Below are 27762 nucleotides of genomic sequence, written 5' to 3' on the forward strand. Positions count from 1 at the left end.
CTGCCTGTTTCTGAATAGTGCCATTTTTGGCATAATTACAGCAAAAAAGAGGATCATTGAATGCAACCCAAAAGGGCTGGTTTTCTCTCAGGTAGGCTGGTGGAAGAAATAGATGCTGAAGACTGAAGGTCCTGGCCCTTCACTTATTAGTACCCCTCTTAGTGATGTGTCATATTGTGTGTTGTGTCTTTTTTGGAGAAAGTCAATCATGTTACTCTGTTGAGAAGAGAATGGTGAACAGCAAGGAGACTTTTGCAATGAAATAATGCAAACTATTCCAGACATGCCTAACGGTTCTATTTGCTGTGTTCCTTAGGTCAGGGTGTAAGAAACCCAATCTTGAAGGAAAACAGAGTAGCTTATCTTGCCTGGAAGTAACCAAAAAAAAGCATCCCTTGGTGCGTCACGTGACCCTACCAGTTCTCAAGTCAGATCTCTTCTCATAAGGGCACTGTGTGGAGCTTCTGAGATCTGTGGAGGTTTTTCTCTGCAAATGCAGGAAGAAAGCAGGTGGATGGATGTGTAATTATGGCCCTGCTCCTGGTCTCTTTGCTGGCATTCCTGAGCTTGGGCTCAGGATGTCATCATCGGATCTGTCACTGCTCTAACAGGGTTTTTCTCTGCCAAGAGAGCAAGGTGACAGAGATTCCTTCTGACCTCCCGAGGAATGCGGTTGAACTGTGAGTATCAGAGGGAGCGGGAACAACTGCATGGCTGGCATTTGTGCATTGAGTACTATTATTATTTTTACATTAGGCTGATATCTGTTAGGCTGAAATATTTCTGCCCCTTGACCGAAGTCCTGAATAAAACAACAAACTCCCCAGCCCAACCCTCCTGCCTGTGGCTTTCCAAGAATCTTAGATGAGAGTTTGTATCAGCATTTGTCAGAGAACGGCAGTGTGAGAACCCAAATCCAAAGGCAAAGGGAAAAGTTTTTAGTCTTTTCAATGCATTTGCTCTTGGGTTTCATACTCTCTTTAGTGGAACCAGAAAAGGAAAATGAAGGCAAAGTAGAAACTTAGGAGACCCAGAATTGGAGGCAGAAAGGCGGCTTTGATCTAAACAGAATACACAAGGTATGTCTCCCGAGGACACTGAATCTAAAAGGCCAGAGTCTTTGTGGCTTTGAAGGCACCAGGAAATAATTCCTGAACTGAGATTCTGCTTTTAGGGGTAAAAAGGAGGTGGTAGAGAAGAGAAAGGGCGTGAAGAAAGAAAGAAAGATAGGAAAGACACAGAGAGAGGGAGAAATACAGGATAATATTTTACACAACTGGAAAAAAATGTGATTAATAATTTAGAAATTTACTTAACTATTTTAACAGGAAGTAGACTCCTAGAGTTGGCCAAGAATTTAGACACCATCTCACTCTATCTCTTTCTTTTGCAAATTAGGAATCTGGTGTCTGAAGAGTAAAGAGGATTTTTCAGACTCTCGTGATGAGTTGAGATTTAGCCAAAAGTAGAAATCAGGCCTTTTGACTCACAGTCTACTGTTTTGTTTTGTTTTGTTTTGTTTCCCAACCCCCTGTGTCTGACTCCATTAGAGCAACAGTGAGGCAAGCCTGTTTAATTGTGCAGTTACTGCTTTCTCTGAGAACTAGCAAGTTGGGACTCGGATTTTAGATACCCTCTGTGTTTTTGTTGCAAGGATTTTAAACAGAAGCCTGTTTCAACCTTTGTCACTTAAAGCTATGGATAATTTGCATTTAATTGAAGAAGGTGGTCATCTCTTTAGTTCACCAATTGCCATATTGACACTGAAACATGTTGGTGTTGCATTTCAGATTTTCACTCAGGGACAATGAGTTGCAGACTTGCAGACCTGGTTGATTCTGCTTGCCACATTTCCCCTTAACATCTCAAGTCTTCAGTCCTTATCGAGAGGCAGCTGCAGAGGCAGGGAAAATAACTGGCCAGCTCTGTGTTTTGGCTACACTGTCTCAGATTAGACAGCTACTCCTGATTATGCTAAAGAATGTGCCATGCACAAAGAACCATCTCGTTTATTAGGTAAATATAAGCACAGGAGAAGGCCAATGTACCTGAGCTCCTATAAGTCATTTGCTCCTAAGTGACTTATGATTTCAATGATTACTTAACCCCTTCTGAGCCTCAAGTTCCTCATTTTTTTTTTTTTTTTTTTTGAGACAGAGTCTTGCTCTGTTGCCCAGGCTGGGGTGCAGTGGCCGGATCTCAGGTCACTGCAAGCTCCGCCTCCCGGGTTTAGACCATTCTCCTGCCTCAGCCTCCCGAGTAGCTGGGACTACAGGCGCCCGCCACCTCGCCCGGCTAGTTTTTTGTATTTTTTAGTACAGACAGGGTTTCACCGTGTTAGCCAGGATGGTCTCGATCTCCTGACCTCGTGATCCGCCCGTCTCGGCCTCCCAAAGTGCTGGGATTACAGGCTTGAGCCACCGCGCCCGGCCAAGTTCCTCATTTTTGAAGCCATTTTAATACAGCCTTCTTGGTTGAATTGTCGTGAACACTAGAAGATATAGATGCCCCCTACATCCTAATTTCCACCTCTCCTGGACCTACTCCACTTCTTCCAATGTTTCTATGTGGGTCAAGCCGTGCCATCCAGTTGGTAAAACAAACAGCCCCAAAGAAGTTTTAATTTTAGGGTGATTCCACATTAGCCTGTCTGCTTTCTGAAATATCATTACCAGAAGAGAGATTTTCTTTTTTCATTCTGCAAAGAAAACATAGGCCAAAAAAGAGAAAGAGATGGAGAAAGAAGGGGGAAAAGAAAGAAAATCCACCCCCACACCCTAAAGCTTCAGGGAGTATATTTGTATGAATTACTATGAGAGGAGCAAGATAACGAATTTTTGAAAAAAAGTAATGCTAACGTATAAATAACTAAAACACATCTCTGGCCAAGAGCATTTTGCAACTAAGGAAAGAGAGTATGAGGTGTTGAGACAGTGTGGAAAGAGATTATGGGAGAGAGGGCGATGAATAGAGCACCAGAAACAAATTTCACTTTCTTGACAAAGGCTAACTCTAGGTCAATTGTTTACTTCAGTGTATGTAACAGAGGACAAAGTTGCATAAAACTAAGAAAGAGAAAGAAAGTTCTTGCCAGCTGTTGGCATTTTCCTCCACCTAAGGAAGGAGTATAGTTAAGACCTTTAGAAGCTCTCCCAAATACCCAATCTTAAGAAGATTCTGTCGTCTGCACACTCATTGGTACGGCTTGAGGTGGACCATCCTAGGGTTTGGCTTTGCAATCTTCCTGGAAAGGTATACTGAGATAAGGAGAGAAATGCTGCTTTTTCCATTAGATTTTTAAAAAGGAAAATTATTTGAGGTCAGTGTGTTAATCACTGAAGAGCAGATACAATGTCAAGTGAATTAGAACTCGGACATACTGTTAGAATGAAAGAGCAATTATCTTTATTTTTGCTTCCTTAAAAAGACTGAATCAAGGTTATCTAAGTAAATGGCAGAAGAGGAATGAAATGGCCTGTTCAACTAAGTATCCTTAATTTACCTTACAGTCTTCCAAATTTGGGTATCAACTTTAATGATGATTACATGAGGTGTAGGTGGATGGATTATTGGACTTCATTGACTGCAATTGCTTAATCCATCAACATATCAAAGCCTCATTGTTACTCAGGCTCACCAGGTGGAAAACAATTCCTACATTTTACTATGTACATTTTTATCCTATCATGCCATTGACCTTGCAGCAGTTTCATTTCATTTGATACATCTGCCAGCTATCACGAAAGATTGCTAATTTCCTATGATCTGCCCATGCTGATATTAATGCTAAAAGAACAGAAGCACCATCAACAGGCAAGTAGATTTCATTTACTAAGGGGCTCCTACTATTTGCTTTATGCACTATGTTTTGTACACACTACTTCATTAAAACTTCACCAAAATCTGCAAGTTTAGAATTATTGCTCTGTTTTCCAAATAAGACAAACCAAAGCACAAAAAAGTTGAGTAGCTTGGGCAATTATCCCTGCAGCTCCTGGACAGCAGAGCTGGGATCCAAATTTGAGTCTTTTATATCTCCTCTGTATGCTGTGTGAAATGAACATCATCTGACTCTATACCTTTCTTATTCTGGAAAAAAAAAGAAAATAGTCCTTTACATTTTAAACCAGAAGTCAGCTTTATGGGCTATACAATCTCTTGCAACTACTCACCTCTATCACAGTAGCAGAAAAGCAGCCATAAACAACATGTAAATGAACACAGACATGTTCCAAGAAAACTTTATTTATGAACACAGAAATCTGAATTTCATGTAATTGTCATGTCACAAAAAAAGCATTATTTTGATTTTTTTCAACCATGTAAAACGGTGAGAAAGATTTTTAGCTCATCGGCCATAGAAAAACATGGGGCAAGCCAAATTTGGCCCATAGACTGTGTATTGCCCACTTCTGATTTAGACTATAGCTGAGAGAGTGGATTAAATATTACTAGTTTGAGTGGGGTTTAGGCAGCCTGAGGCAGCATGGCACTGTGGAGAAAGTACTAATGTATGGAGCAGGGTCACTCACGGGCAGCCTTTAGCTGGTTCTGATGAGTTAGAGATGGCAGAGTGTTTAGAATTTGAGAGACCTGAGTTTAAACCTAGGATGTTGCATTAAATTTAGCTCTGTTATCTGGACCTTTGGCTGTATAGTGGAAATCACCATGTATGCCTAACCGGCAGAGCTGCTATGAGGATTACATGAGACAATGTGGGTAAAACACTTTGCACAATGTCTCTCATGCTGTTATTATTGATGATAATGTTGCTCTCAACTGTAAAATATTAGGCAAAAATTATCTACCACAGAGGGCTTTCGTGAGGACCAAGTCAGTCAAGAGATATGAGACTGATTTGGAAAATTGATATAAAGATCTCTATAACTCTGAGGTAGTTTACAACCTCCTGTTTGTTTAATAATAATCTCCTCCCAGTGTACATAGCACTTAATCTCCATGGACTTACTTTCTGGGTAAGAAAATGTGTCCCTTAATGCTGTCCATATTTGCCAAGAACTCACAGAGCAGGTTCATTCTGACCATAGTCAAAGGAATTTTGGTTTCTGACTTATCCTAGAAACTCAGCTTCACCTAGAGGCAGTCAGTGGATCTAGAAAAGTGCCTTTGATCTTACTTTACACTTCCTGGAGTTAGAATTCCTAAGGAGAATGCAAACACCCATTCTACATCTGAAATTTGAAGTCTAAGCAACAGTATGGACGCAATGATGTTTTTCTTCAGCAGGGTCAGATGATTATAATACTAAAGAAGAAAAGGTCATTCTTGTCTTAAGGAAACCTGTCCTGGGATTATATTATAGGCTGTCTGTGTTAAACCTTATCCTCATAGCAAGTTCCCATATCTCATTGCAATCTCATTTCACTAGCATTTACTTCGAATTATCGAATTATCTTTTCCTCTTTTCATTTTCTTTCCTTGCCTTACATTCCTTATTTTCTTGTCCTGGTTTAGATCTCCATATTCCATAACCACAGATTATTATTATTAGGAATTTTAAAGTGCATCTAGGTTAGTCTTTAATAGGTCCTTAGTTCTTAGGGATATATCAATTTTGTACAAAAAGGGTAGCCTTTGCTATGCCAAGGCGTTCTGTGATGTCTAAGAGTGAAACAGAGTTTTTGATGTTTGCAAACTGAGTCACTTTTCTAAGAGCATTCTGAGGATTAACATTTCACAGAGCACACTTTGGGAAAGGCTGGTCTATCCAACCCCAGCCATCAGGATAAATTCCTTCTAAAGTCTAAACCACAACCCAGGCCTCCTGACTCTCAAATTCAGTGCTCAATATCACAGCTAGAAAAGGACCCTTGGATGGGTTTTTATTGCTTTGTGCCTGAGAAGTAGGTATTTAAAAGTGCACTGTGTTCTCATGAAGGAGATGGTTCTGAAGTATAGACTGTAGGTAACCATGAGGTAACTAGGTATTACCTGTTCTGAGGTAAAGAAAGAGAAGATCAAACAATGGATTACAAAACTACGAAAACCATTCCTAACTTCCTCATTTGTTGAATGTTGACAGTTTACTTCTCCTCAACATAAAGGTTTCAAACTTTTCTGGTCACCCATCTAATCAGTTTACAAGCTCCTTTCATATTTCTGCTACTAATAATAATATTCTTTTTTAAAAAAATTGTCATCTTTGCTTGGGTCCTGACAATCTAAATCCTGGATTATATAATTACTTCCTAATTTATCTCTTTCTTATCAATCCCTCTTTTCTCCAAACTAGCCTGCACACTGTCATTCTATTTCCTCCATAAAACATCACTGCCACAATGTTGTGATTTCCCACTTCAAAATCATTCAATAGCTCATCTTTCTGACTTTACCTCTCTGTATTCTTCAGCAGGAGCCTACTCCACAAGGCTGATATGGCGTTGCTCTCAAGCATACTTTGTGCTTTTCTACCTCTCTGTGTCTTTACGTTATGCCTCTTGTTTGTACTATTCTCAGTTTATTCTTTGTCTCTTGAAATTCAACCTACTTATTATAATCTCGCTCAAAGGTTGCCACTTTCATGAAGTCTTCCCTTACCACTCTGTCTTTATTTAAGCTTGCTTTCATTCAAACACTGGTGCAGTTCATTTCACACTTAATCTTGCCTTGCATTTAATTTTTCATGTGTGTCTTATTTCCTCAACTGTAGTGAGAATGTTCTTTGAACACCTTAGTGTGTCTGGTTCAATACGATGTGTATTCTGGACCCTCAATTACAGGTAGAACAAATGATTCGATAAATCAGGAGGAATTACATCTGTTTACTTGCTCTGCTCCTCAGTATTGAATAAAAGATTCTTATAAAAGATGATTATTGCTTTCTCCTGCAATGAACTACTATAGGATTTGATAGCTTTCTTATTTTCCTTGCCTTTTTATGTGTTTGTTTTAAGAAAATTCCTGTGTGTCATTCCAGAATCCATTAATTTATACAGAAAGAAAGAAACGTTGACTAGAAACAAGGTCTACTAAGTTAAAAGTTGAATATTCTATACTCTAGGCACATCATTCAATTCTCTTGACTTATGTAATAATACTTGCCTCTCTATACCTAACAAAAATATTGAAAAGAGGAAAGTGATTTTGCCCAAACAAAATCACTTTAAACCAGACAGAAACGTTCAAAATATACAATTTTTGCCAATTAAGGTCATATTCTAGATCCTGAATTTTTAAGTTTTCTGTATTCCTCAGTTGTATTTTGATTGTTATAGTTCTGTCTTATTATCAAAACCGAACACCCCACTGTGCAAATTGCCCTGAGTGCCCATGTTTGGAGTCTCCTATAGCCTTGTTTAGATACTTCTTTGACAGAAACAAACAGCACAACGTTCACACTAATATATACATAATTCTTTCTCTTGACATAAAATCCTGCACCTACTTTTGTGAGAAATGATATGTCTATGTCCAACATTTGGAATTTAATTGGGCTGGGGGAAAGGGCGGTTTATATTCCCTGCAGAAGAGTAAAAAAAAAAAAAAAAAAACGACTAAAGGAACAGCTATAGAATGCAGCACCTGGAAAGAGAAAAAGTGGAAATTGCATTGCAGGGAAAGAATCCTTTAAAGTAGAAGATGAACTCCATCCTGAGAATTGGCTAACAGCTATAATTTACAGAGTCATTATTAGCAATTGAAGAGTAGGGGTTTGATAGCAGAGAACTGCACTTGCTTGGTAATGATAAAACCCCCTTGTTTACCTAAAGGTGCAAGCTATCCTTCCTCACCCAAGCCCTCTATTATAAGAAGCCTATGCTTCAAAAGTAGGACATTGTGGCAGCAAATGGGAAATTCATTTAACTTTTGATTATCTTTCTCCAAAGCCACTAATTGGGTTATCTAGTCACTGTGGTTGATTGGACTATACTTTTTCTTTAGGCTCTTAGATTTAGAGTCTCCAATTTAGCTTTGTTTAGACTAGATTTTAGCTTATATAGCCCACAAGGTCAGCTAGGAAAGAGAGTAATTATTTTTAATTGCCTAGGATCTGACTATAATGAGATATGGATGTTTGTTCTTAATCTGACCTCTCCATGGAGTATCTCAGAGCATGTTTTGTATCTCTGACCTGAACATGCCATTACCTTGTTCTTTCGTATGAAATAGGCTGGCTGATCTGAAAATCTTCAAAGGATACGCAAAATAATATTTGAATAAAGCAGCCAAACCCGTGCTACGCCCTTGAATTCAATTATACTTTTAGTCTTCAGAGTGACATGAGTCCTTTTTTTCATCTCGTCTCTCAGACCTTTCTCAGCAAGAGCCAACATAGAGTTATCACAGAGTCCTGTGTCAGAAACCATGAAGAATGCCAGCTGAGCCCATTTTTGTATCTTTCTAATGGCAAGCTTGATGAAAACCTCTAAGAAATAGGGACCTCAAAAGTTTAACTGTTTCGATGAAATGGAAAAATCAACAAATTGAGGATATTGAGAGAAAATTCATCAATAGTTTCATCAAACTTGATGAAAATTTGATGTAAAATGATGCTGAGATTTTTTCAAATCTCAAATGCTTTGATTTTACAAGTATCTTCAGGCACCAAACTTCCCCAAACCAATAGGCTTTCTCTAGGCATCAGATTCTGGCAGCTGTGTAATCCTTATGCTCCTCTGATCTCGCTTGTGGGATTTAGGGAGTGAGCATGTTTCCCTTGGGCTGAATATGTTCTGTTATTTTGAGATGCAGCATGGAAAACCCCCACACAAACATCTCTCTCTCTCTCTTGATATTTTTAATTTGTTGAGGGGTTTAAAACAAAGAATTTATGAGGGATCCTATCTCCAGCAATGGTTTCATAACTAAACAGCAGCTGACAGGTCTCTGAGCACTGAATCCCTCCTGAATTCTCTTGGAATAAGGACACAAGAAAGAAAGGCCCCTTATATGAGCACTAGACTTTCTGAAGTGGCTTCAGTTTCAAATATTCTGTCCCCTTTAAGAAAGTCTACAACATTTTGGTTTGTAAGGTAGGATTACATCCCTAGAAGATGGCATTGCCTCTTGTGGTTCCTCATCGTCTCACAATAGTAGCCTCTGAATTGGTCTCTGAGCTTTCCATCTTCTTCCCTCCCAGATTCCTGCTCTGAGATCTTGTACTGGTTTAATTCCTCTGTGGGCACCAATGCCCAAATTCAGAACAAAAATCCAAAATCACAAGTTTGGCATTAAGATCCTCTGTATGTTGGCCTCAAATTAACTCTTCTGTCTCATCTCTTCTCTTCCATCCTCTCAACCCTATGCTCTATGTGCTATTTTCTACTCGTCAGCTTCCAAATATGTTTTATATTCCCCTGCTCAAGTACTATTTTCTCCAGCCTGAATACATTCTCCTACTCCAATATTACTCACCTTTGAGACCAAAGAAAAGATGCTATTTTTCATGAAGTTTTCTTTGAACAGCAAATATTTATTAATTATATATGTGCAAGGGTCGATATTAGGTACTGGAGAGAAAACAATCAATAGGAAAGGCAAGATCCCTGTCCTCATGAAGTTGCTAAAAAAGAATTCAAACAAGCAATGACAATGTTTTTCCTTGCTCTTACCCGCAACTATCAGTATCTCTCTCAGAACTCAGAATAGTCATTGTCAAAATCACTAATTTGACAACTAATTGCATGTTGCTTTGTGCAATCTGAAATCATAGATTGTGAGAGCTAGAAAAAATGGATACCTGCCTGCGTGATGCCAGAAGAGCGGTGATGAGAAGACAGCCACTGGCCCGTCCTATCTAGATTTGCCTTCTTGACCACCCTGGGATGATTTCAGGGGCTATACAGAGCCACTTTCAAAATATTCCATTGCTTTAAAGATAGCAAACCTTTGCTTTATTTTACAGGAAGGGCACAGACCTGAACTAAAATATAATGAACAATCAGCAAATTAATGATAGGGTTCAATGGAAAGATGTCCAAATATTTAAGTTTGACTAGAAGTTTACAAATTGTCAAAATACAAGAGACTGAATCTTTTCAGTTTGGATAAAAGAAGTTAACACAGAAGATAGATAAGAGCACCAAAGGAAAACGTAGGCTGCATTGTTTTGCCAACTTCACCGTTTTTCCAAAACTGCTCGTATTCATAAATACTATTTTACGTTGTTGGGTAAAAGTTTACCTGTCAATGGGCTGTGTATGCCAACTTCCCCCAAAGCAGCTGGGATAATCTTGAATCTAGTAAAAGACCAGAGCTAATCTTAACAAAGCCCATAGCCCTCCAAAAATGACACCCCTTAAGAAATTCTGCTTTGGCATAAGGGAGACAGTAATAAGGAATTACAGAATGCTCTTGAACTTATAAGTAATTTCCTTGTCCTTTAAATTTCAAACTATTTGGCATGGTTATATTAGCTTTAGGATAGAAAACCAAATTAAATGCAAAAGAATGATCACTGTCCACCATCAGATCACAGCCTGAGCAGTTATCCACAGTCAGCACCAAACCCTTGCCACTACCATGTACCCATCAAGGCTAATTTCTCATCAGGGCAGGAAAGGAAGAAACCTTCATGTAATTTCTGTTTGTTTTGTGGGCAAGCAAGGTAGCATTTCTGTCAGTAAATACATTGGAGAGTACAGTAGAAAATGCAACAAGAAACATTGTTTTAAGTTAGAAAACAAACTGGAAAAGCAATGAAAGAAAATATTGCAATTATGATGAACACCAAAGAGCTCATCTGGAATCCAGTAGCAAAATTGCTTATCAGGCCCCTGATTGTGAAAATCTGCTGAACTCCTTTAATAAGAACACAGTCTTGGAATGGCATCTCATTCCCCCAAACAAATACTAGAAATAAGGGGAAAGAAGCGCAAACAGTTATGCTAGTCAGATAGGAAAATTACAAAGTGGCTCTGGAAGCAAATGTTTGGGGTAAGATTCCAGAGGAAGAAGAGCAACAAGAGCAGCAGCAGAAGATGTAAGAAACTCAGTCAAAAAAACAGCTAGGCTGTTTGTCGGGGAATTGCTGCATCAAAATCTTTATGTCTTGACTGGGGCTGGTTGAATTTCCTGGAGAAAATTCTTCCAAACTCCTACTGGAGGATGAAGTCCTGACTACCAGCATTGTGGTGGCTGTGAAAAGGGCTAGGGTCTCAACATCCAGCAGTCGTAAGTGGTATCTGGCATCCTCAAGTCCAGAAACTCCCTGTTTTATGCTCCCTAAAAAATAAATCTTTGGGGTGTTGCTCAGGTGGGTAGGGGCACTCCCCTGACTGTTCTGAGAGGAAAGTCTGGCTGCCTCTTAAATATACTTTCCACCAATCCTCTTTATTTTATCAATTTTACCCGATTTCCACCCCTGCCCCACTCCTAGAGATACCAGTGCCTCCAAACCCTAAGTGTTTTAGGGATGGTGCAGTATAAATCACTTTGGCTTCCATTTTCTAGAGTCTACCAAGTATCACTTCTTAAACTTTACTGTGCTTGCAAAGCAGAGGAATATATTGTGAAATGCAGATTTTAATTCAGCTTTCTGGGATGCTGTCAGTACTAGTTCCAGAACCACATTTCTCTCTCTTTGCAAACCGAAAATTTTCTTGCTCTTGTTCTTCTGTCCTTGTTGCTTTATTCATTTAAAAACCAAATTCCCTTATTGTCTTCTCAATGGAGTTTCAGGAGGAAACAAATAGTTGTTTGTTTAATACGCCATTTCTACCCAGGAATTCCCGTTCATTATTCACCCACTCAGTCTGGCTCTGTCTCCATGGTTCCACTGAGCTGAAAATTCTTCTTGTCACAGGTATCAATAAATTTCTCTTTATCTTCCATATGTTTTATACAGTGATTATATCACATTTTACAATTTGGAATATAAGAGGAAAGTGCTCAATTCATGAGACAGATTCTGTGGTCACTTCTCTATTCACAAGTTATACACCTCTCAGGAACACTCCACGCAGTGACCATTCGAGTACTTGACACGCGTTTCTCTTTTGACTTTCAGTTTCTGTGATTCCACACTAGTTTTTTTTTCCTATAGCTGAGGCGAAACTTTGATCTCCTCTGCTAAGTCCTCTATTGCTTCTCAGCCTCTAAATGTTGGAGTTCCCAGGCTTCATCCTGGACCTTCTTCTGTCGTGTATCTGTTCTCTCTGTATGGTGAGCTCATCCAGACAGTTTTAAATATCACCTACATCCAGAATATGTGTGCCATTTCTGACTGCCTTATGGAGCCCAAGACATGTAATATTCAACTGAAACCTTGACTGCTCTACTTGACACTTTTACAAGCATCTCAAAACCAACAAATAGAAAATAGTACACTTAATTGCCTCCCCTCAAGCCCCACAGAATCTCTTCTCCCAGCCTTCGTCATCTGTATAAATGCACATGTCACCAAACTCTCACTCCCAAATCCAGTCCATCAACAGGTGCTGGGGATTTGACACATAAAATGTAGCTCCAAAGTCTCCACTTATCTGTATCTCCCCTAGCACCACTCTAGCTTAATTCACCATCATCCCTCACCTGGGCTACTGCAATGTCCCCTACCTTTTCCATTCCCTTGTTTCTCTTGAATTAACAGTCTATCCCCTATGCAGCAGCTAGAGAGACATTTCAAAGGCATATGACATCCAATTACATAGAACTTCATTTAGAATAAAATTTATTACACTCATGTTTTGTGACTGCCTACTATGACAAGCACTGTTTGAAGTGCTAGAGAGTCAGCAGCGAACAAAACAGACAAAATATCTTTCCTTTTGGAGTTAATGTGCTTTGCCATGACTACAAGGCACCCCATGATTTGACCTCTTCCTGTCACCCTAGACCCCTTTCTACTCTTCTGAAACACTGGCTCTTTCCTACCTTAGATCTATTTTTCTCTCTCCTCTTCACATCTTTCAGCATGATGGGATGGCACGAGATGACTTTTCATCTTTTCAGTCTCTACCTAAATGCCACCTCCTTAGAAGGGTCTTTTTGACCACTCCACTGTAATAGCACATCCCATTGCTCTAGTGTATGACACTTTCATTTCTTTCATAAACTTACTACAACTGGAATGTTTTCATTTCTTTACTTTCCTCCCCACCACTAGAAACTAGAACTAAAGTTGAATGATGGCAAAGATTTCAACATGTTGAATAGTCCCTGGCACAGAATAAACACTCAATACATACATGAGTTGAAAGAATAAATGAAAGGGCTTCTCAAGCAAATAATAACTAGAAGGAAAGACTGAATGTAACAAACGTCTACTAAGCCTTACTGTGCCACTATGCTGCATGCCACCTATAGCACCTTGCCCAACAATTTTGCACTGTAGCTATTACTGTCCCTAGTTTGGAAATAAGGAAAATAAAATTTAAGAACTAGCCCAAAGTCACTCAGCTTCTCAGCATCAGAATTGAAATTGACATCTCTTATATACCTGATTTTAACATGCCTGTTCTTTGTATGAACCAGGAAAAAAAGAGACAGTGGACCTCTTTTTACTCTGAACTCCTAAAGTAAAAGTCTAAACTCTTCATCTGAGCATCTACATCTGCTGGACTTAAAATGCTGGACTCATCTTTACTAATGTATTATTTTGTCTCCCATATACAGTAAGCTGAAGATTAGCACTGCACTCTTCTCCTACACCCAGCCAGGGTTGGCAACATAATTCGGATGTGTGTCCTCTCTAAATCTCACATCGAAATGTAATCCCCATTGTTGGAGGTGGGGCCTGGTGGGAGGTATTTGGGTCATGGGAGTGGATCTTTCATGGCTTGGTGCTGTTCTCTTGATAGTGAGTGACTTCTCGTGAAGTTGGGTTGTTGTAAAGTGTGGTATCTCCCTGCTACCTTGCTCCTGCTCTGCCATGTGAGATTCCTGTTCCTCCTTCAACTTTCATTATGAGTAAAAGCTCCCTGAGGCCTCTGCAGAAGCCAAGCAGATGCCAGCACCACACACTTCCTGTATAGCCTGCAGAACCATGAACCAATTAAACCTCTTTTCCGTATAAATTACAGTCTCAGGTATTTTTTTAATGGCAATGCAAGAACAGCCTAACACAGATGGGTATGAGTAACTACTCCATGAAGAGGAGAGAGAAAGAATCAGTGGGGTTGTGAATAAATAGGACTAAAAAGTAAATGCAATGACAATTTCCAGAAATAAATTACAAAGTAATCAAAAGCTGGCTAATGTCAAGGAGCTGTTTGAACAACATGCATGCCTATCTATAGAGTGGGCGGTAGATAGGGCTGGCTCCAACTTTATTTTGCCTTGTACACATTTCTTATGAAGATGGTGCCCAGTAGTTGACTTTCTGCAGGTTGAGTAGCTGATCTTCTGCAGATGTAGAGGCTTAGCAGAAGTGAATGCCATGTGAAAACGAAGTACTTAATGGAGGCTCAGGAATCACTGTAAATACTCCCTAAATGCTCCTCATTGAATTAGATGAAACTTGATGATGGTATTTTAAAAATCTCGTAGAGTTCAGGAAAAAAAAAATTATTGATCTATTGATCTATCATGACCTCATAGCCTTTTCTAAGATTTATTTCTAGATATGGGGAACTGTACCTTCGTTTTCTCATTTTAGATGTTGTATTAGACCATTCTTATTTTTTTCTTTTTTTTTTTTTTTTTTTTTTTGAGGTGGAGTCTCGCTCTGTTGCCCAGGCTGGACGTAGTGCAATGGTGTGATCTCGGCTCACTGCAACCTCGGCCTCCTGGGTTCAAGCGATTCTCCTGCCTCAGTCTCTTGGGTGGCTGGGATTACAGGCATGCACCACCATGCCTGGCTAATTTTTCTAGTATTAGGTCATTCTTGCAGTATAAATACCTGAGGCTGGGTAATTTATGATGAAAAGAGGTCGAATTGGCTCATAGTTCAGCAGGCTGTGCAGGAAGCATACAGCTGACATCACTCAGTTTCTGGGAAGACTTCAGGGAGCTTTTATTCATGACAGAAAACCAAGTGGGAGCTTATACATCACATGGCAAAAGCAGGAGCAAGAGAGAGAATAGGTTGGGGATGGGGGTGCAGGGGCAATGCCACACACTTTCAAACGACCAGATTTGTGTGAACTCAAGCCAATAGCTCACTTATCACCAAGGGGATGACCCAAGCCATCCGTGAAGGATCCACCTCCATAACCCAAACACCTCCCAGCAGGCCCTACCTCCAAAATTGAGGATTGCACTTTAACATGAGAATTGGATGGGGACGAATATTCAAACTACATCAGATGTGATGTACTATTTAGTTCAAAGCCGCCCTAACAAATCCATAGTTCTCTATGTAGTACAACCTGAGAAGCACTAAGCTGGCTCAGTTGCCCCCAAATATATCCTCTGCTACTTGTCACAATACCACCATTAGTAAATCAATACTTGGAGCCTTAAAGATTGCCCTAATTTCAAATACTCTGCATTTAAAACATAAAATTTCTTGGGGCCGGGTGCAGTGGCTCACGCCTGTAATCCCAGCACTTTGGGAGGCCGAGGTGGGCGGATCACGAGGTCAGGAGATCGAGACCATCCTGGCTAACACGGTGAAACCCTGTCTCTACTAAAAAATACAAAAAATTAGGTGGGTGTGGTGGGAGGCACCTGTAGTCCCAGCTACTCGGGAGGCTGAGGCAGGAGAATGGCGTGAACCTGGGAGACAGAGCTTGCAGTGAGCCAAGATCGCGCCACTGTACTCCAGACTGGGAGAGAGAGTGAGACACCGTCTCAAAAAAAAAAACAAAAACAAAAAACAAAAAAAAAAATTCTTGTAAGTTAAAAATGTTTTACCTTATAAAGACTGACACTTTAGCATTTCTCCAAGTATATACCTCACAACCCTAATTTCATGACACTCCATAAAAAGTAAATTTTTAAAAGGTCTTCCACGGGCAGCTTGGTTTGGAAAATGCTTCATGCTATACCCTCATTCTAGAGATTCACACGCACATACCTATTAAAGGCTCTCAGAGGCAGTCCAACTGTGTATAACTCATAAGTATTCTACCTTCCACACTTCAGGAAACTCTGATTTAGTAAAATGTAGCTAACTGAAAATAGGCTTCGGCAAATCAGTCTCCATATATACCCAAAGGAACTGAAGGGTTGAGAAAGGTACTATGTACAATCCAAAATAGATGGTAGACACCAAAATGCCTTTTTAAAGTTCTATGTGGGCCAAGCCTCCTGTGAAAATCTGCATTGTTCTTCAAATTAGAAAACTTTGCCAGATGAGCTTGAGACAGTATATACTACCCCCTTCCCCTTGTTTTAGGAATGAAAAATGAAGCCCAGTGAAAGGAAATGATTTGTCTAAGATTTTGTAGGTAGTTAAATGTATTGTTTGTCCTTTCTTGCCAAAGCCAACAATTTTAAGCTTGCTATTGCACAGACGACCTCCCACTACCACCCTTATCTCATACCCCACACACCCAAGGGAGCACCTTCCAGATACTATGTGCATTAGAATTCCACTGGTATTTTGTTTTACTTTTGCATTGTTTAAAAAAAAATAGCTTTGAGATATAATTCACATATAATACAATCTTCTCATTTAAAGTGTGCATTTCAATGGCTTTTCGTATATTCACAGATATGTGTGACCATCACCATTGTCAACTTTAAAACATTTTTATCAGAAATAGAAAATGTAAAGAGAAACCCATACATGTTAGCTATCATTCTTCTTCCTTCCCATCCTCCATTCCTCCCTGAGCAAGCACTAATCTACTTTCTGTCTCTATTTATTTCTCTATTCTGGACTTTCATATGAGTGGGATCATACAATATGAAGTCTTTTGTTACCTTCTTCTTTCACTTAGCATAATATTTTCAAGGTTCCTTCAAATTATAATGTATCAGTTCTCTACTATTTTAAGGGTCGAAATATATTTAATTGTATGGATATGCCACATTTCGTTTATCTGTTCATCTGTTGATGGACTTTTGGGTTGTTTTCACTTTTGGGCTATTATGAATGATGCTGTTTTAAACATTTGTGTACAAGTTTTAGTGTTGACATACGTTTTCAGTTTTGTTGGTATATACCTAGGAGTGCAATAGCTGAGTCATGTTTAATCCTAATTTAGGGTATCACCAGGCTATTTTTCCAAAGTGGCTGAGCCATTTTACATTCCCACGAACAGTGTATGAGCTTTATTATTTTTTCACATCATTATAATTGCTTAATATCTGACTTCTTGATTCCAGCAATCCTCTTGAGTATAAAGTGCTATCTCACTGTGGTTTTTATTTGCCTTTTCCTGATGACTAATGATGCCAAGCATCTTTTCATGTGCTTATTGGACATTTATATCTCTTCCCTAAATGTCTATTAGATATAAATCCCTTATCACATGTATAATTTACAAATATTTTTGTCCCATTATGTGAGGCTTTTCACTTTTTTGAAGGTATCCTTTGAAGCATAAAGGTTTTAAGTTTTGATAACATTCAATGTGTTTTTTTCATTCTATTGTTTGTGCTATTGGTGTCATATCCAATAATCCTTTGCCAAATCCAAGATTAAGAAGATTTATATCTTTATGGATTCTTCTGGGAGTTGTATAATTTTAGCTCTTACATGTGGGTCTTTTCTCCATTTTTAGTTAATTTTTGTATATGATGCTTGGTAAGTATCCAACTTCAATCTTGCATGTGAATATTTAATTGTCCCTTACTAAACAATTGGGAACCGTATTGAAAATCAGTTGAAGATAGATATATGAGTTTATTTCTAGACTCTGATTATTTCTATTCCATTTACTTACATACCTATCCTTGTGTCAGTATCACACTGTCTTCATTACTATTTCTTTCTAATAAGATTTGAAGTCAGAAAGTACAATCCTCCAACTTTGTTCCCCTTCAGGATGGTAGCTATTTAGAATCTCTTGAAATTCCATATATATTTTAGAATCAGCCTGTCAATTTCTACAAAGAAATCAACTAGGATACTAACAGGGATTGCATTGAACCTATAGACTAGTTTAGGGAGTATTGCCATCTTAACAATATTAAGTCTTCTGACCTATGAATATGTAATATTTTCCCATCTATTTTAATTTTCTTTCAAGGATTATTTGATAGCTTTCAAGATATAAGTTTTGCACTTCTTTTGTTAAACCTATTCCTAAGCTCATTTTTCATAATACTCTCGTGAATGAAATTTTTCTCTTATTTTTAATTTGTTCCTCACAAGTAAAGAGAACTACAATTGATTTTGGTATATTGATTTTGTATCCTGGAGACGTGCTGAACTCATTTATTAGTTCTAATAATTTTTAGTGGATTCCATAGGACTTTCCCTGTACAGGAATATATCCTCTGTGAATAGAATTAGTTTAACTTCTTTCTAGTCTGTATACCTTTTATTACTTTTTCTTGTCGAATTACTTTAGCCAGAACCTTCAGTACAGTGTTGAATGGAAGTAGCGGGAGTGCACATCATTGTCTTGGCCCTGATCTTAAGGAAAATCATCCAATCTCTCATCATTACGTGTGATGTTAGCGGTGGTTTTTTCATAGATGCCTTTTAATCAGATTGAGGAAGTTTCCTTCTATTTTTGTTAAGTATTCTTACGAAGAAAAGGTGTTAGATTTTGTCAAAAGCTTTACATGTGTCAGTTGAGACAATTATATTTGTTTTATTTTATACTGATTTAATACATTACATTAATTGATTTTTGGATATTAAACCAACTTTGCCACCCCTGGAATAAAACTCAATTAATTAAACATGATATATAATTATTTTTATATGCTGCTGGATTCAGTTTTTGAATATTTTATTGAGGATTTTTAAATTTACATTCATAAGAGATACTAGTCTGTAGTTTTATTTGCTTGTGATGTTTTGTCTGGTTTTGATATCAGAGTAACACTGGCCTCATAGAATGAGTGCAAAAGTATTTTCTCACTTTTTACTTTTGGGAAGAGTTTGTGAATAATTGGTATTTATTCTTCATTAAATATTTGGTAGAATTCAACAGTGAAGCCATTTGGATCTGGCATTTTCTTTGGAAGTAGTTTTTTGACTGCTAATTCTAATTTCTTCAGTTGATACAATCTATTTATATTATTTATTTCTTCTTGAGTCAGTTTCAGTAGTTTGTGTCTTTCCAGTGATTTTCCCAGTTTATCTAAGTTATAAATTATCTAACTTGTTGGTGTGCATTTGTAAAAATATTCCTTTAAATTCGTTTTCTTTAAGGTGAGTAGTAATATCATATCTTGCATTTCTGATTCTACTAATTTGAGTCTACTATCTTTTCTTCTTGGTCATTCTATCTAAAGTTTGTCATCTTTTTTTAATCTTTTCAAAGAACTAGCTTTTGGGGTCTATTTTTTTATTCTTCATTTTATTAATTTCTGTTGACACTTGACCATAGAATAACATGGATGAACTATGTGGGGCCACTTATATGTAGATTTTCTTCCACCTCTGCCAGCCCCCCAAGACAACAAGACCAACCCCTTGTCTTCCTCCTCCCCTCAGCCTACTCAATGTGAAGATGATAAGGATAAATATCTTTACAATGATCCATTTCACTTAATAAATAGCAAACATATCCCATCTTTCTTAAAAGTTTCTCAATATTTTCTTTTCTCTAGCTTACTTTATTGTAAGAATACAGTATATAATATAGATACAAAATGTGTTAATTGTTATTAGTAAGGCTTTTGGTCAACAGTAGGCTATTAGTAGTTAAGTTTTAGAGGATTCAAAGTTACATGTGAATTTTTTTATTGCATGGGTGTTGGTAAACCTAACCTCCACATTGTTCAAGGGTCAACTACAATCTTTATTTCCTTCCTTTAGCTTGCTTTAATTTGCTCTTCTTTTCCCAGGATCTTTGATGAAGGTTGGGTTATTAATTTGAGATCTTTTTTTCAAATATAGGTATTAATAGCTATAAACTTTTCTATAAGCATTACCTTAGCTGGATTCTATAAGTTTAGTATGTTATGTCTTAATTTTCATGCATCTCAAAGTGTTTTCTCTTTTCCTTTTTTAAAAATTTATTATCCTTTGTTACAGAATACTGTGCTGGTGAATTTTGACATATTTGTGAGTTCCCAAATTTTTTTCCTAATATTTATTATTTATTCCATTTCATTGCAGTTGGAACACATACTTTGTATTATTTCTATTCAATCAAAAATAGTGAAGTTTTTTAAAATGGCTTAGCATATGGTCTATCCTGGAGAATGTTCCATGTGAACTTAAGAAGAATATGTATCTCCTATTGTTGAATTAACTAATCTATATGCCTGTCTGTTAGGTCTAATTGATTTATAACATTGCTCAAGTATTTTATATCCTTGATATTCTGTCTAGTTGTTGTATCCATTATTGAAAATAAGTACTGACATCTTCAAGTATTATTTTGACATCTATTTCTCCCTTAATTCCTGCTGATTTTTGCCCCAGTTATTTTGGTGCTCTGTTATTAGGTACATATGAATACATATATGTTTATTGTTGCTATATCTTCTTGATGGATTGACCTTTTTAATATTATAAATTATTCCTCTTTGTCTCCAGTAACATTTTTCGCTTTAACATCTCTTCTGTTGGATGCTATTTAAGCATCTGTGGTTGCTATTTGCATGACATACCTCTTTATTTGTGTTATAGAATCTAGTATGTGTGTCCCATAGTTGGATTGTATTTACTTAGTTTAAAAAATCTCTGTCTTACAATTGGATTGTTTAATCTATTCACGTTATTACTGATATAGTTGGATTTACATTCACCATTTTGTTTTTATGTATCACCATTTTTTCTCTACTTTCTTCACTATTTTCTTTTTCATTAAGTGAATATTTTCTAATGTTGCTCTTTAATTTCTTTAATATTTTACTAAGTTTTCTAATTTTGTTATTTAGATGGTTGCTCTAAGATTTACCATATACATATTATCTCACAAGGATAAGCTTCAGATTTTTGATAGATTAATTCCATTGTGTGTGTGTTTGTGTGTATGTGTGTGTGAGAGAGATTGCTATGCCTATATAACTCTGTTTCCTATCAGATAAGAGAGGAAAGGAGAAAAATATGTATTTATAGAGTCTTTTTAGATTACTTAACTACCATTTCTGGTGTAGATCCAAATTACCATTGGAGTCATTAGCTTTAGTCTGAAGAATTTCCTTTAGTATTTATTATAAAGCATGTCTTCTACCAACAAATTTTCCGAATTTATATTTATCTTGTAAAACTTTTTGCCTTAATTTTTGAAAGATAGTTTATATTAATATAGTATTCTTGGTTGACATTTTTTTCCTTTGAACACTTTAAATATGTGATCCCACGGCCTCTGTCCTCCAAAAATTTCAAGAGAAGTGAGCTGATAATCCTACTGGATTTCCTTACAAGTAATGTCATTTTTCTCTTACTCTTCTCAAGATTCTCTTTTTGTCTTTGATTTTTCAGAATTTTTACTATGACGTGTCTGTCTATGGGTCTCTTGAAGTTATCTCCTACAGCAGTTTATCAAGCTTCCTAGATGTATAAGGCATTTTTTTTTTAACATTTTTGAGTTTTCAGCCATTATTTCTTCATTTTTTTATTTCTTTCTCTCCTCTCCTTCTACAATTCCCATTATGCTTATATTGGTGTACTTAATTTTGCCCCACATTTCTCTAAGGCTTCTTCATTTTTCTTCATTCTTTTTTCTCTCTGTTCTTTGGCTTGAATAATATCTATTGATCTATCTTCAAGTTGGCTAAATATGTCCTCTCCAAGTTCAAATCTACTATGGAACTCCTCTAGTGATTAGTTATTTTACTGTTTAACTCCAGAATTTTATTTGATTTTTAAAATATTTTTAATTTCTTCATTGACAGTCATTATTTGTTGCAATATCATTATGCCTTTATTTCCTTAATCATGTTTTCCTTTACTCATACATTTATTATGGATACCTTGAAATCTTTTTTTTTTTTTTTTTTTTTTTGCTAAATATGGCATCTGATCACTCTCATTGGCAGTTTCTGTCGCCTGCTTTCTTTCCAGTGTATAGGTTATACTTTGTTTCTTTCATGCCTTGTAACTTGTTTGCTGAAAACTTCACATTTTATATAATATATTATAGCATTCTGCATATTGGTTCCCCCTTACATGGCTTGTTATTTTTGTTTATTTAGTGACCTTGTGGGTTAATTTAGTGAAAGCCTCTAATGTTACTCTTTAAGGAGGTATAGCTTTGGATTGCTCAGTCCCCTGGGATAATGGTAGTAAAGATAGGGCTCTCTTCCACAGTTTCCCTGACTATACCTAGTTGTTTGTCTTCACTAATTGCAATCAGACAGTGCTATTGTTCTCAACAATTCCCTGGGGCATAAATTCCTCTGCAAATTAATTTAATCATATTATGGCTTCTTCAAAGAAATCATTCTGAGGCTAGTGCTTGATATTTGTTCTGACTCCCAGATGGCTCCTTCGAGCTGTATGGTTTACTCAGTTCTATCTAGCTGGCCTAAATTAGAGCTTCATTAACTCAATGAATTTCCCAATTACCTTTCACCATAACCTCTATCGTTCTCAAGCATGATCTTAGGCTTAAACTTCTCCACATTCTATTGCAAACAAAGTCAGTTACGTCGGGGGGGAAAATGACCCGTAATCTGTTTTATAGCCTGCTTCTCCTCCAAATCAAAATCTCTTAGCTGGGCTCAGAAATGTCAGGCTTCTCTCAGACACCATCACTCTAGGAGCTAAGCAGTCAATGGAAGGGTTAGCTTGAGATATTTTATGTAGATATAGATATAGATATAGATATATAGATACATAGATATACTGTAAATTCTAGGGTACATGTGCACAACATGCAGGTTTGTTACATATGTGTACATGTGCCATGTTGGTGTGCTGTACCCATTAACTTGACGTTTACATTAGGTATATCTTCTAATGCTATCCCTACCCGCTCCTCCCACCCCACAACAGGCCCTGGTGTGTGATGTTCCCCTTCCTGTGTCCAAGTGTTCTCATTGTTCAATTCCCACCTATGAGTGAGAGCACGCAGTGTTTGGTTTTCTGTCCTTCCAATAGTTTGTTCAGAATGATGGTTTCCAGCTTCATCCATGTCCCTACAAAGGACATGAACTCATCCTTTTTTATGGCTGTATACTATTCCATGGTTCTTAATCCAGTCTGTCATTGGTGGACATTTGGGTTGGTTCCAAGTCTTTGCTATTTTGAATAGTGCCACAATAAACATACATGTGCATGTGTCTTTACAGCAGCATGATTTATAATCCTTTCGCTATATATCCAGTAATGGGATGGCTGGGTCAAATGGTATTTCTGGTTCTAGATCCTTGAGGAATCGCCACGCCATATTCCACAATGGTTGAACTAGTTTACAGTCCCACCAACAGTGTAAAAGTGTTCCTATTTCTCCACATCCTCTCCAGCACCTGTTGTTTCCTGACTTTTAATGATCGCCATTCTAACTGGTGTGAGATGGTATGTCATTATGGTTTTGATTTGTATTTCTCTGATGGCCAGTGATGATGAGCATTTTTTCATGTGTCTGTTGGCTGCATAAATGTCTTCTTTTGAGAAGTGTCTGTTCATATCCTTTGCCCACTTTTTGATGGGATTGTTTGATTTTTTCTTGTAAATGTGTTCAAGTTCTTTGTAGATTCTGGATATTAGCCCTTTGTCAGATGGGTAGATTGTAAACATTTTCTTCCATTCTGTAGGTTGCCTGTTCATTGTGGTGGTAGTTTTTTTGCTGTGCAGAAGCTCTTTAGTTTAATTAGATCCCATTTGTCAATTGTTGTTTTTGTTGCCATTGCTTTTGGTGTTTTAGTCATGAAGTCCTTGTCCATGCCTATGTCCTGAATGGTATTGCCTAGGTTTTCTTCTAGGGTTTTTATGGTTTTAGGTCTAATATTTGAGTCTTTAATCCATCTTGAATTAATTTTTGTATAAGGTGTAAGGAAGGTATCCAGTTTCAGCTTTTACATATGGCTAGCCAGTTTTCCCAGCACCATTTATTAAATAGGGAATCTTGGAATCCTTTCCCTATTTCTTGTTTTTGTCAGGTTTGTCAAAGATCAGATGGTTGTAGATGTGTGGTATTATTTCTGAGGGCTCTGCTCTGTTCCATTGGTCTGTATCTCTGTTTTGATACCAGTACTGTGCTGTTTTGATTACTGTAGCCTCCTAGTATAGTTTGAAGTCAGGTAGCATGATGCCTCCAGCTTTGTTCTTTTTGCTTAGGATTGTCTTGGCAATGCGGGTTCTGTTTCGGTTCCATATGAACTTTAAAGTAGTTTTTTCCAATTCTGTGAAGAAAGTCATTGGTAGCTTAACAGGGATGGCACTGAATCTATAAATTCCGTTGGGCAGTATGGCCATTTTGTCAATATTGATTCTTCCTATCTATGAGCATGGAGTGTTCTTCCATTCATTTGTGTCCTCTTTTATTTCGTTGAGCAGTGTTTTGCAGTTGAGTGGTTTGTAGCGTGAGATCTTATAACTTGACTCTCCTGACTTGGATTCAGTGCCTCATGAACTGGGACAAGAGCTATCAGAGATCCATATTCTCAGCAGGTCATGGTCAAGGTAGCCTTGCTTGAACAAGTGTGGCTTGGTCAGAAGAAGGGAACCCCAACCTGTTAACTGCTGTTGCATAGGACTTAGCCTCAGCAACGGGCAGCTGGGATAAGGATGAGAAACGCTGAAGTCCTCCTTATCTTGGGAAGAAAGTCCTATAGTTAGGAGCTAGGGAAGAGGGAACTCTGCGTTCTTTACTGCAGCTATCTGCAGTGGGGTCTCCACCCACTCTGAGGTGAGAGGAGAGAGGCAACAAGTGGTCTTGGTTCAAATACCACAAACTTGCCTTTTTTTCTTTTTTTTTTACTGAGTTTTAATAAGTGTTCTTGAATAAATGTGTTCTCCTTTGTCTTTTGCCCTTAGGACCATTTCAAGAAACTCTGAATAGTTTTTGTTTGGTTTTTGTAATTTTTATCAGTTTCACTATGGAACAGGACAGCAGAGCTCCTTAAACTGTCATTCTGGAAGTCAATCCCACAACTACATTCTTCACCAAGCAAAGCAGAGAGTAAGGGGGTTGTGGTTGAAAGAAGCAAAGTGGTTAGGTACCCAGGATTATCATCTTTGAAGTTCTTGGTGTGCCCTTGAACAAAAGAGAACATTTGGGCAAGCCAGGAGGAAATAAATGTTATTGAAATGAAGTTACTTATCCCATTTTTTACCTTAATGTGTCCCATGTGCATTATTAGAGTAAAATAATTCAGTATGCATGCCCTAAATATCGGTCTGGTGAATGGTAATGGCTCTATCACCTGCAAAATAAGGCCAATAATTGTTCTTTTTGGCAGATATAACAGTTTCTTAAACAGTGTGATATGGTGAGCAACACATTGAAATAGAATTATAACTGAAAGGATGATTTCCAGTGCTGCTTTGATTTATTAGATTAAAGGGAAAGAACACATTTATTTTCTTCTAAGCAGGATAGAAACAAAAATGACCTTTTCCCTGAGTATTTACAGTCCTGACCATTGACTGAAGTAATTTCAACAACAGAGTGCATGCACTTGTACCAAATGGAAAACAAGCCAAAAGTTATATCAAAGCCCTGAGTTCACCATCTTCACAGCAAATCACTGAGACTCTATACAAAGCAGTACATCACCCAGGATGTATAACTACAGGCAACACATCTTTATTAAACACTTATAGTGTAAACAGCCATTTGCTGGGATTTAAGAGCCAAGGATGCAGCCCTGACACATAGACTCTTTTAATGCAGCTAAAGAGAATAGGCACACACACGGCACAAACACAGAAAAACAGAACAAGGCTTTTCAAGTTGTCACGTGATAACATAAGGATAGGATGGGCAGAGCAATATTTGAGTCCTGCAGAAGTTCTTTAAAAGAAGTAACTACACTAGAATAAACAAAGGATGGGGCACTTCCTTGAAAGGGTGAGACATGTGCTGGGTATAAAAAAGGAATTAAATATATGATAGTAAGAGAGAATGCATAGTAGGTAGAAAGAACTTCTAGAGAACTATTCAAACAGGAGCAAATCAAAGAAATTGTTTTTGTTCCTGAAGGAAATGATATTTTCTCTGAATTATCGATTTTATTTCTAGAAATGTGTCAAGTACAGTGCTTGAGTTGGGGAGAGGGTAGTTGAAGCATTTCCATGTCAGATTTTTACATTCAAGATAATACAGCAAGAATTAATGCAGTTCTTTTAAGAATTTGTGGAAGTTTAGGTAGAAAGAACCAAAATGTGGTACAGAGAAATATAGAGAGGTGAAATAAATGGCTTCTCAAATCTCTGTAACTGAATACAAACTCTGCCTTAGTTTGCAATTGAGAAATATAAATGTCTTTCAGCAAATAATTGATTATTTATTTATTTGTTTGTTTTTATTGCCTGGAATAGGGACTGGCTCAGATCACACTATGCTTAGAGGGTCTTTGGATTCAACATCCTATGTTTCTGACTTACTTAAACATGGTGCTAATTTAGCCTTTTATGCATAAAAGCCAATAGGCTCCAATTAGATATAAATAACTTTTCCTAGAATTAACTTGAATTTATCATCTAGTTTGTTGGTCTTCAACTCATCTTTCTTTTAAAGAGGAACATCACACACCGGGGCCTATCATGGGGAGGCGGGGGGGGGGAGGGATTGCATTGGGAGTTATACCTGATGTAAATGACGAGTTGATGGGTGCTGACGAGTTGATGGGTGCAGCACAGCAACATGGCACAATTATACATATGTAACAAACCTGCACGTTATGCACATGTACCCTAGAACTTAAAGTATAATAATAAAAAAAAATAAATTTAAAAAAAAGAAAATAACAAATGAATAAAGGACTGAGTATAAATAATAAAAATTGCCAAAATGTTTTAAATAACCTATCTCCCCATTTATTGTGTTTTTCTAGCTCTCCTTTAAGGTGAGCAGTCCACCAGCTACTGATATGCGGCTCGTCTAATTTTATTTTTGCATCACTCTGTTAAGCTGTCTTCCTTCCAATAATCATTATGGTATAAGTAACACTCCAGGAGAAATCAGTTTTTTTTTGTACTAAATAGAAACCCCCATTTACCTTCCTGGAATCGTAATTGGGGCTTTGTTTATTTTGCTGTAGTTTGTACTCTGTAACAGCCCCCTTCTTGTTCTCACCTAAGTTGAGTAGCTTGTCTGCTACACCCTGCAGGGAAGGTTGGCCAGCCTCGAGGAACGTCCCTCGGCAGTAGGGAATAATTAGAACCATTTAGAAATCAGAAGTACATTTCTGAGCAACTGGGTAAATGTCATTTTCCTAAATATTGTTTAAAGAAGACCCTTAAGCCCCTGAGGGATAAAGTCTCTTATTTTCTCTCCACTAAGAAAGATGTAAACCTAAAAAAGTCATTCAGATTTGTAGGAACATAGGTCTGAAACTGTTATGCATTTCTTAAACCTCAAGAGATATTTTTGAATAAATGAAATTAACGACTTGCACTAAACTGAATTGATGAGTTGAACTGAATTGGATTGGATTGAACTATCTTAAATTTACTTCTCTAGGCTGACAGAATGGCTATCATGAGAGCAGAAGGAAGTCCAGAGTGTTCCATTCACTGGATAATCAAGGCCAGAACTTGGAATGATCAGGGAGTCCAGGTCCTCCTAGCCATTGAGGACACTGAGATTAAGCTATTTACCCAAGGACAGACAGCAAAATGGGAGAGCAGAGACTCCACACATGATAGCAATACAGGCAAATAATTGGGCTCAC

The 27762-nt window shown here is 37.6% G+C and overlaps 1 protein-coding gene across 3 annotated transcripts in view; it reads left to right on the forward strand.

Annotated features, from left to right (window-relative positions):
• Positions 1–404: 404 nt before the first annotated feature.
• FSHR (follicle stimulating hormone receptor) overlaps positions 405–27762 on the forward strand; it is a 190920-nt gene continuing 163562 nt past the window's right edge. The window contains exon 1 of one of the 3 annotated variants that reach the window (XM_015112328.3): positions 405–680. In XM_015112328.3, coding sequence (XP_014967814.1) covers positions 529–680 — 152 coding nt within the window. In that variant the 5' untranslated portion in view covers positions 405–528. The remainder of the gene's footprint in view (positions 681–27762) is intronic. The other 2 variants (XM_001114171.5, XM_028831684.2) reach the window with 2 other exon arrangements.

Source organism: Macaca mulatta, chromosome 13 (genome assembly GCF_049350105.2).
Source record: "Macaca mulatta isolate MMU2019108-1 chromosome 13, T2T-MMU8v2.0, whole genome shotgun sequence".
NCBI classification, from domain to species: domain Eukaryota; kingdom Metazoa; phylum Chordata; class Mammalia; order Primates; family Cercopithecidae; genus Macaca; species Macaca mulatta.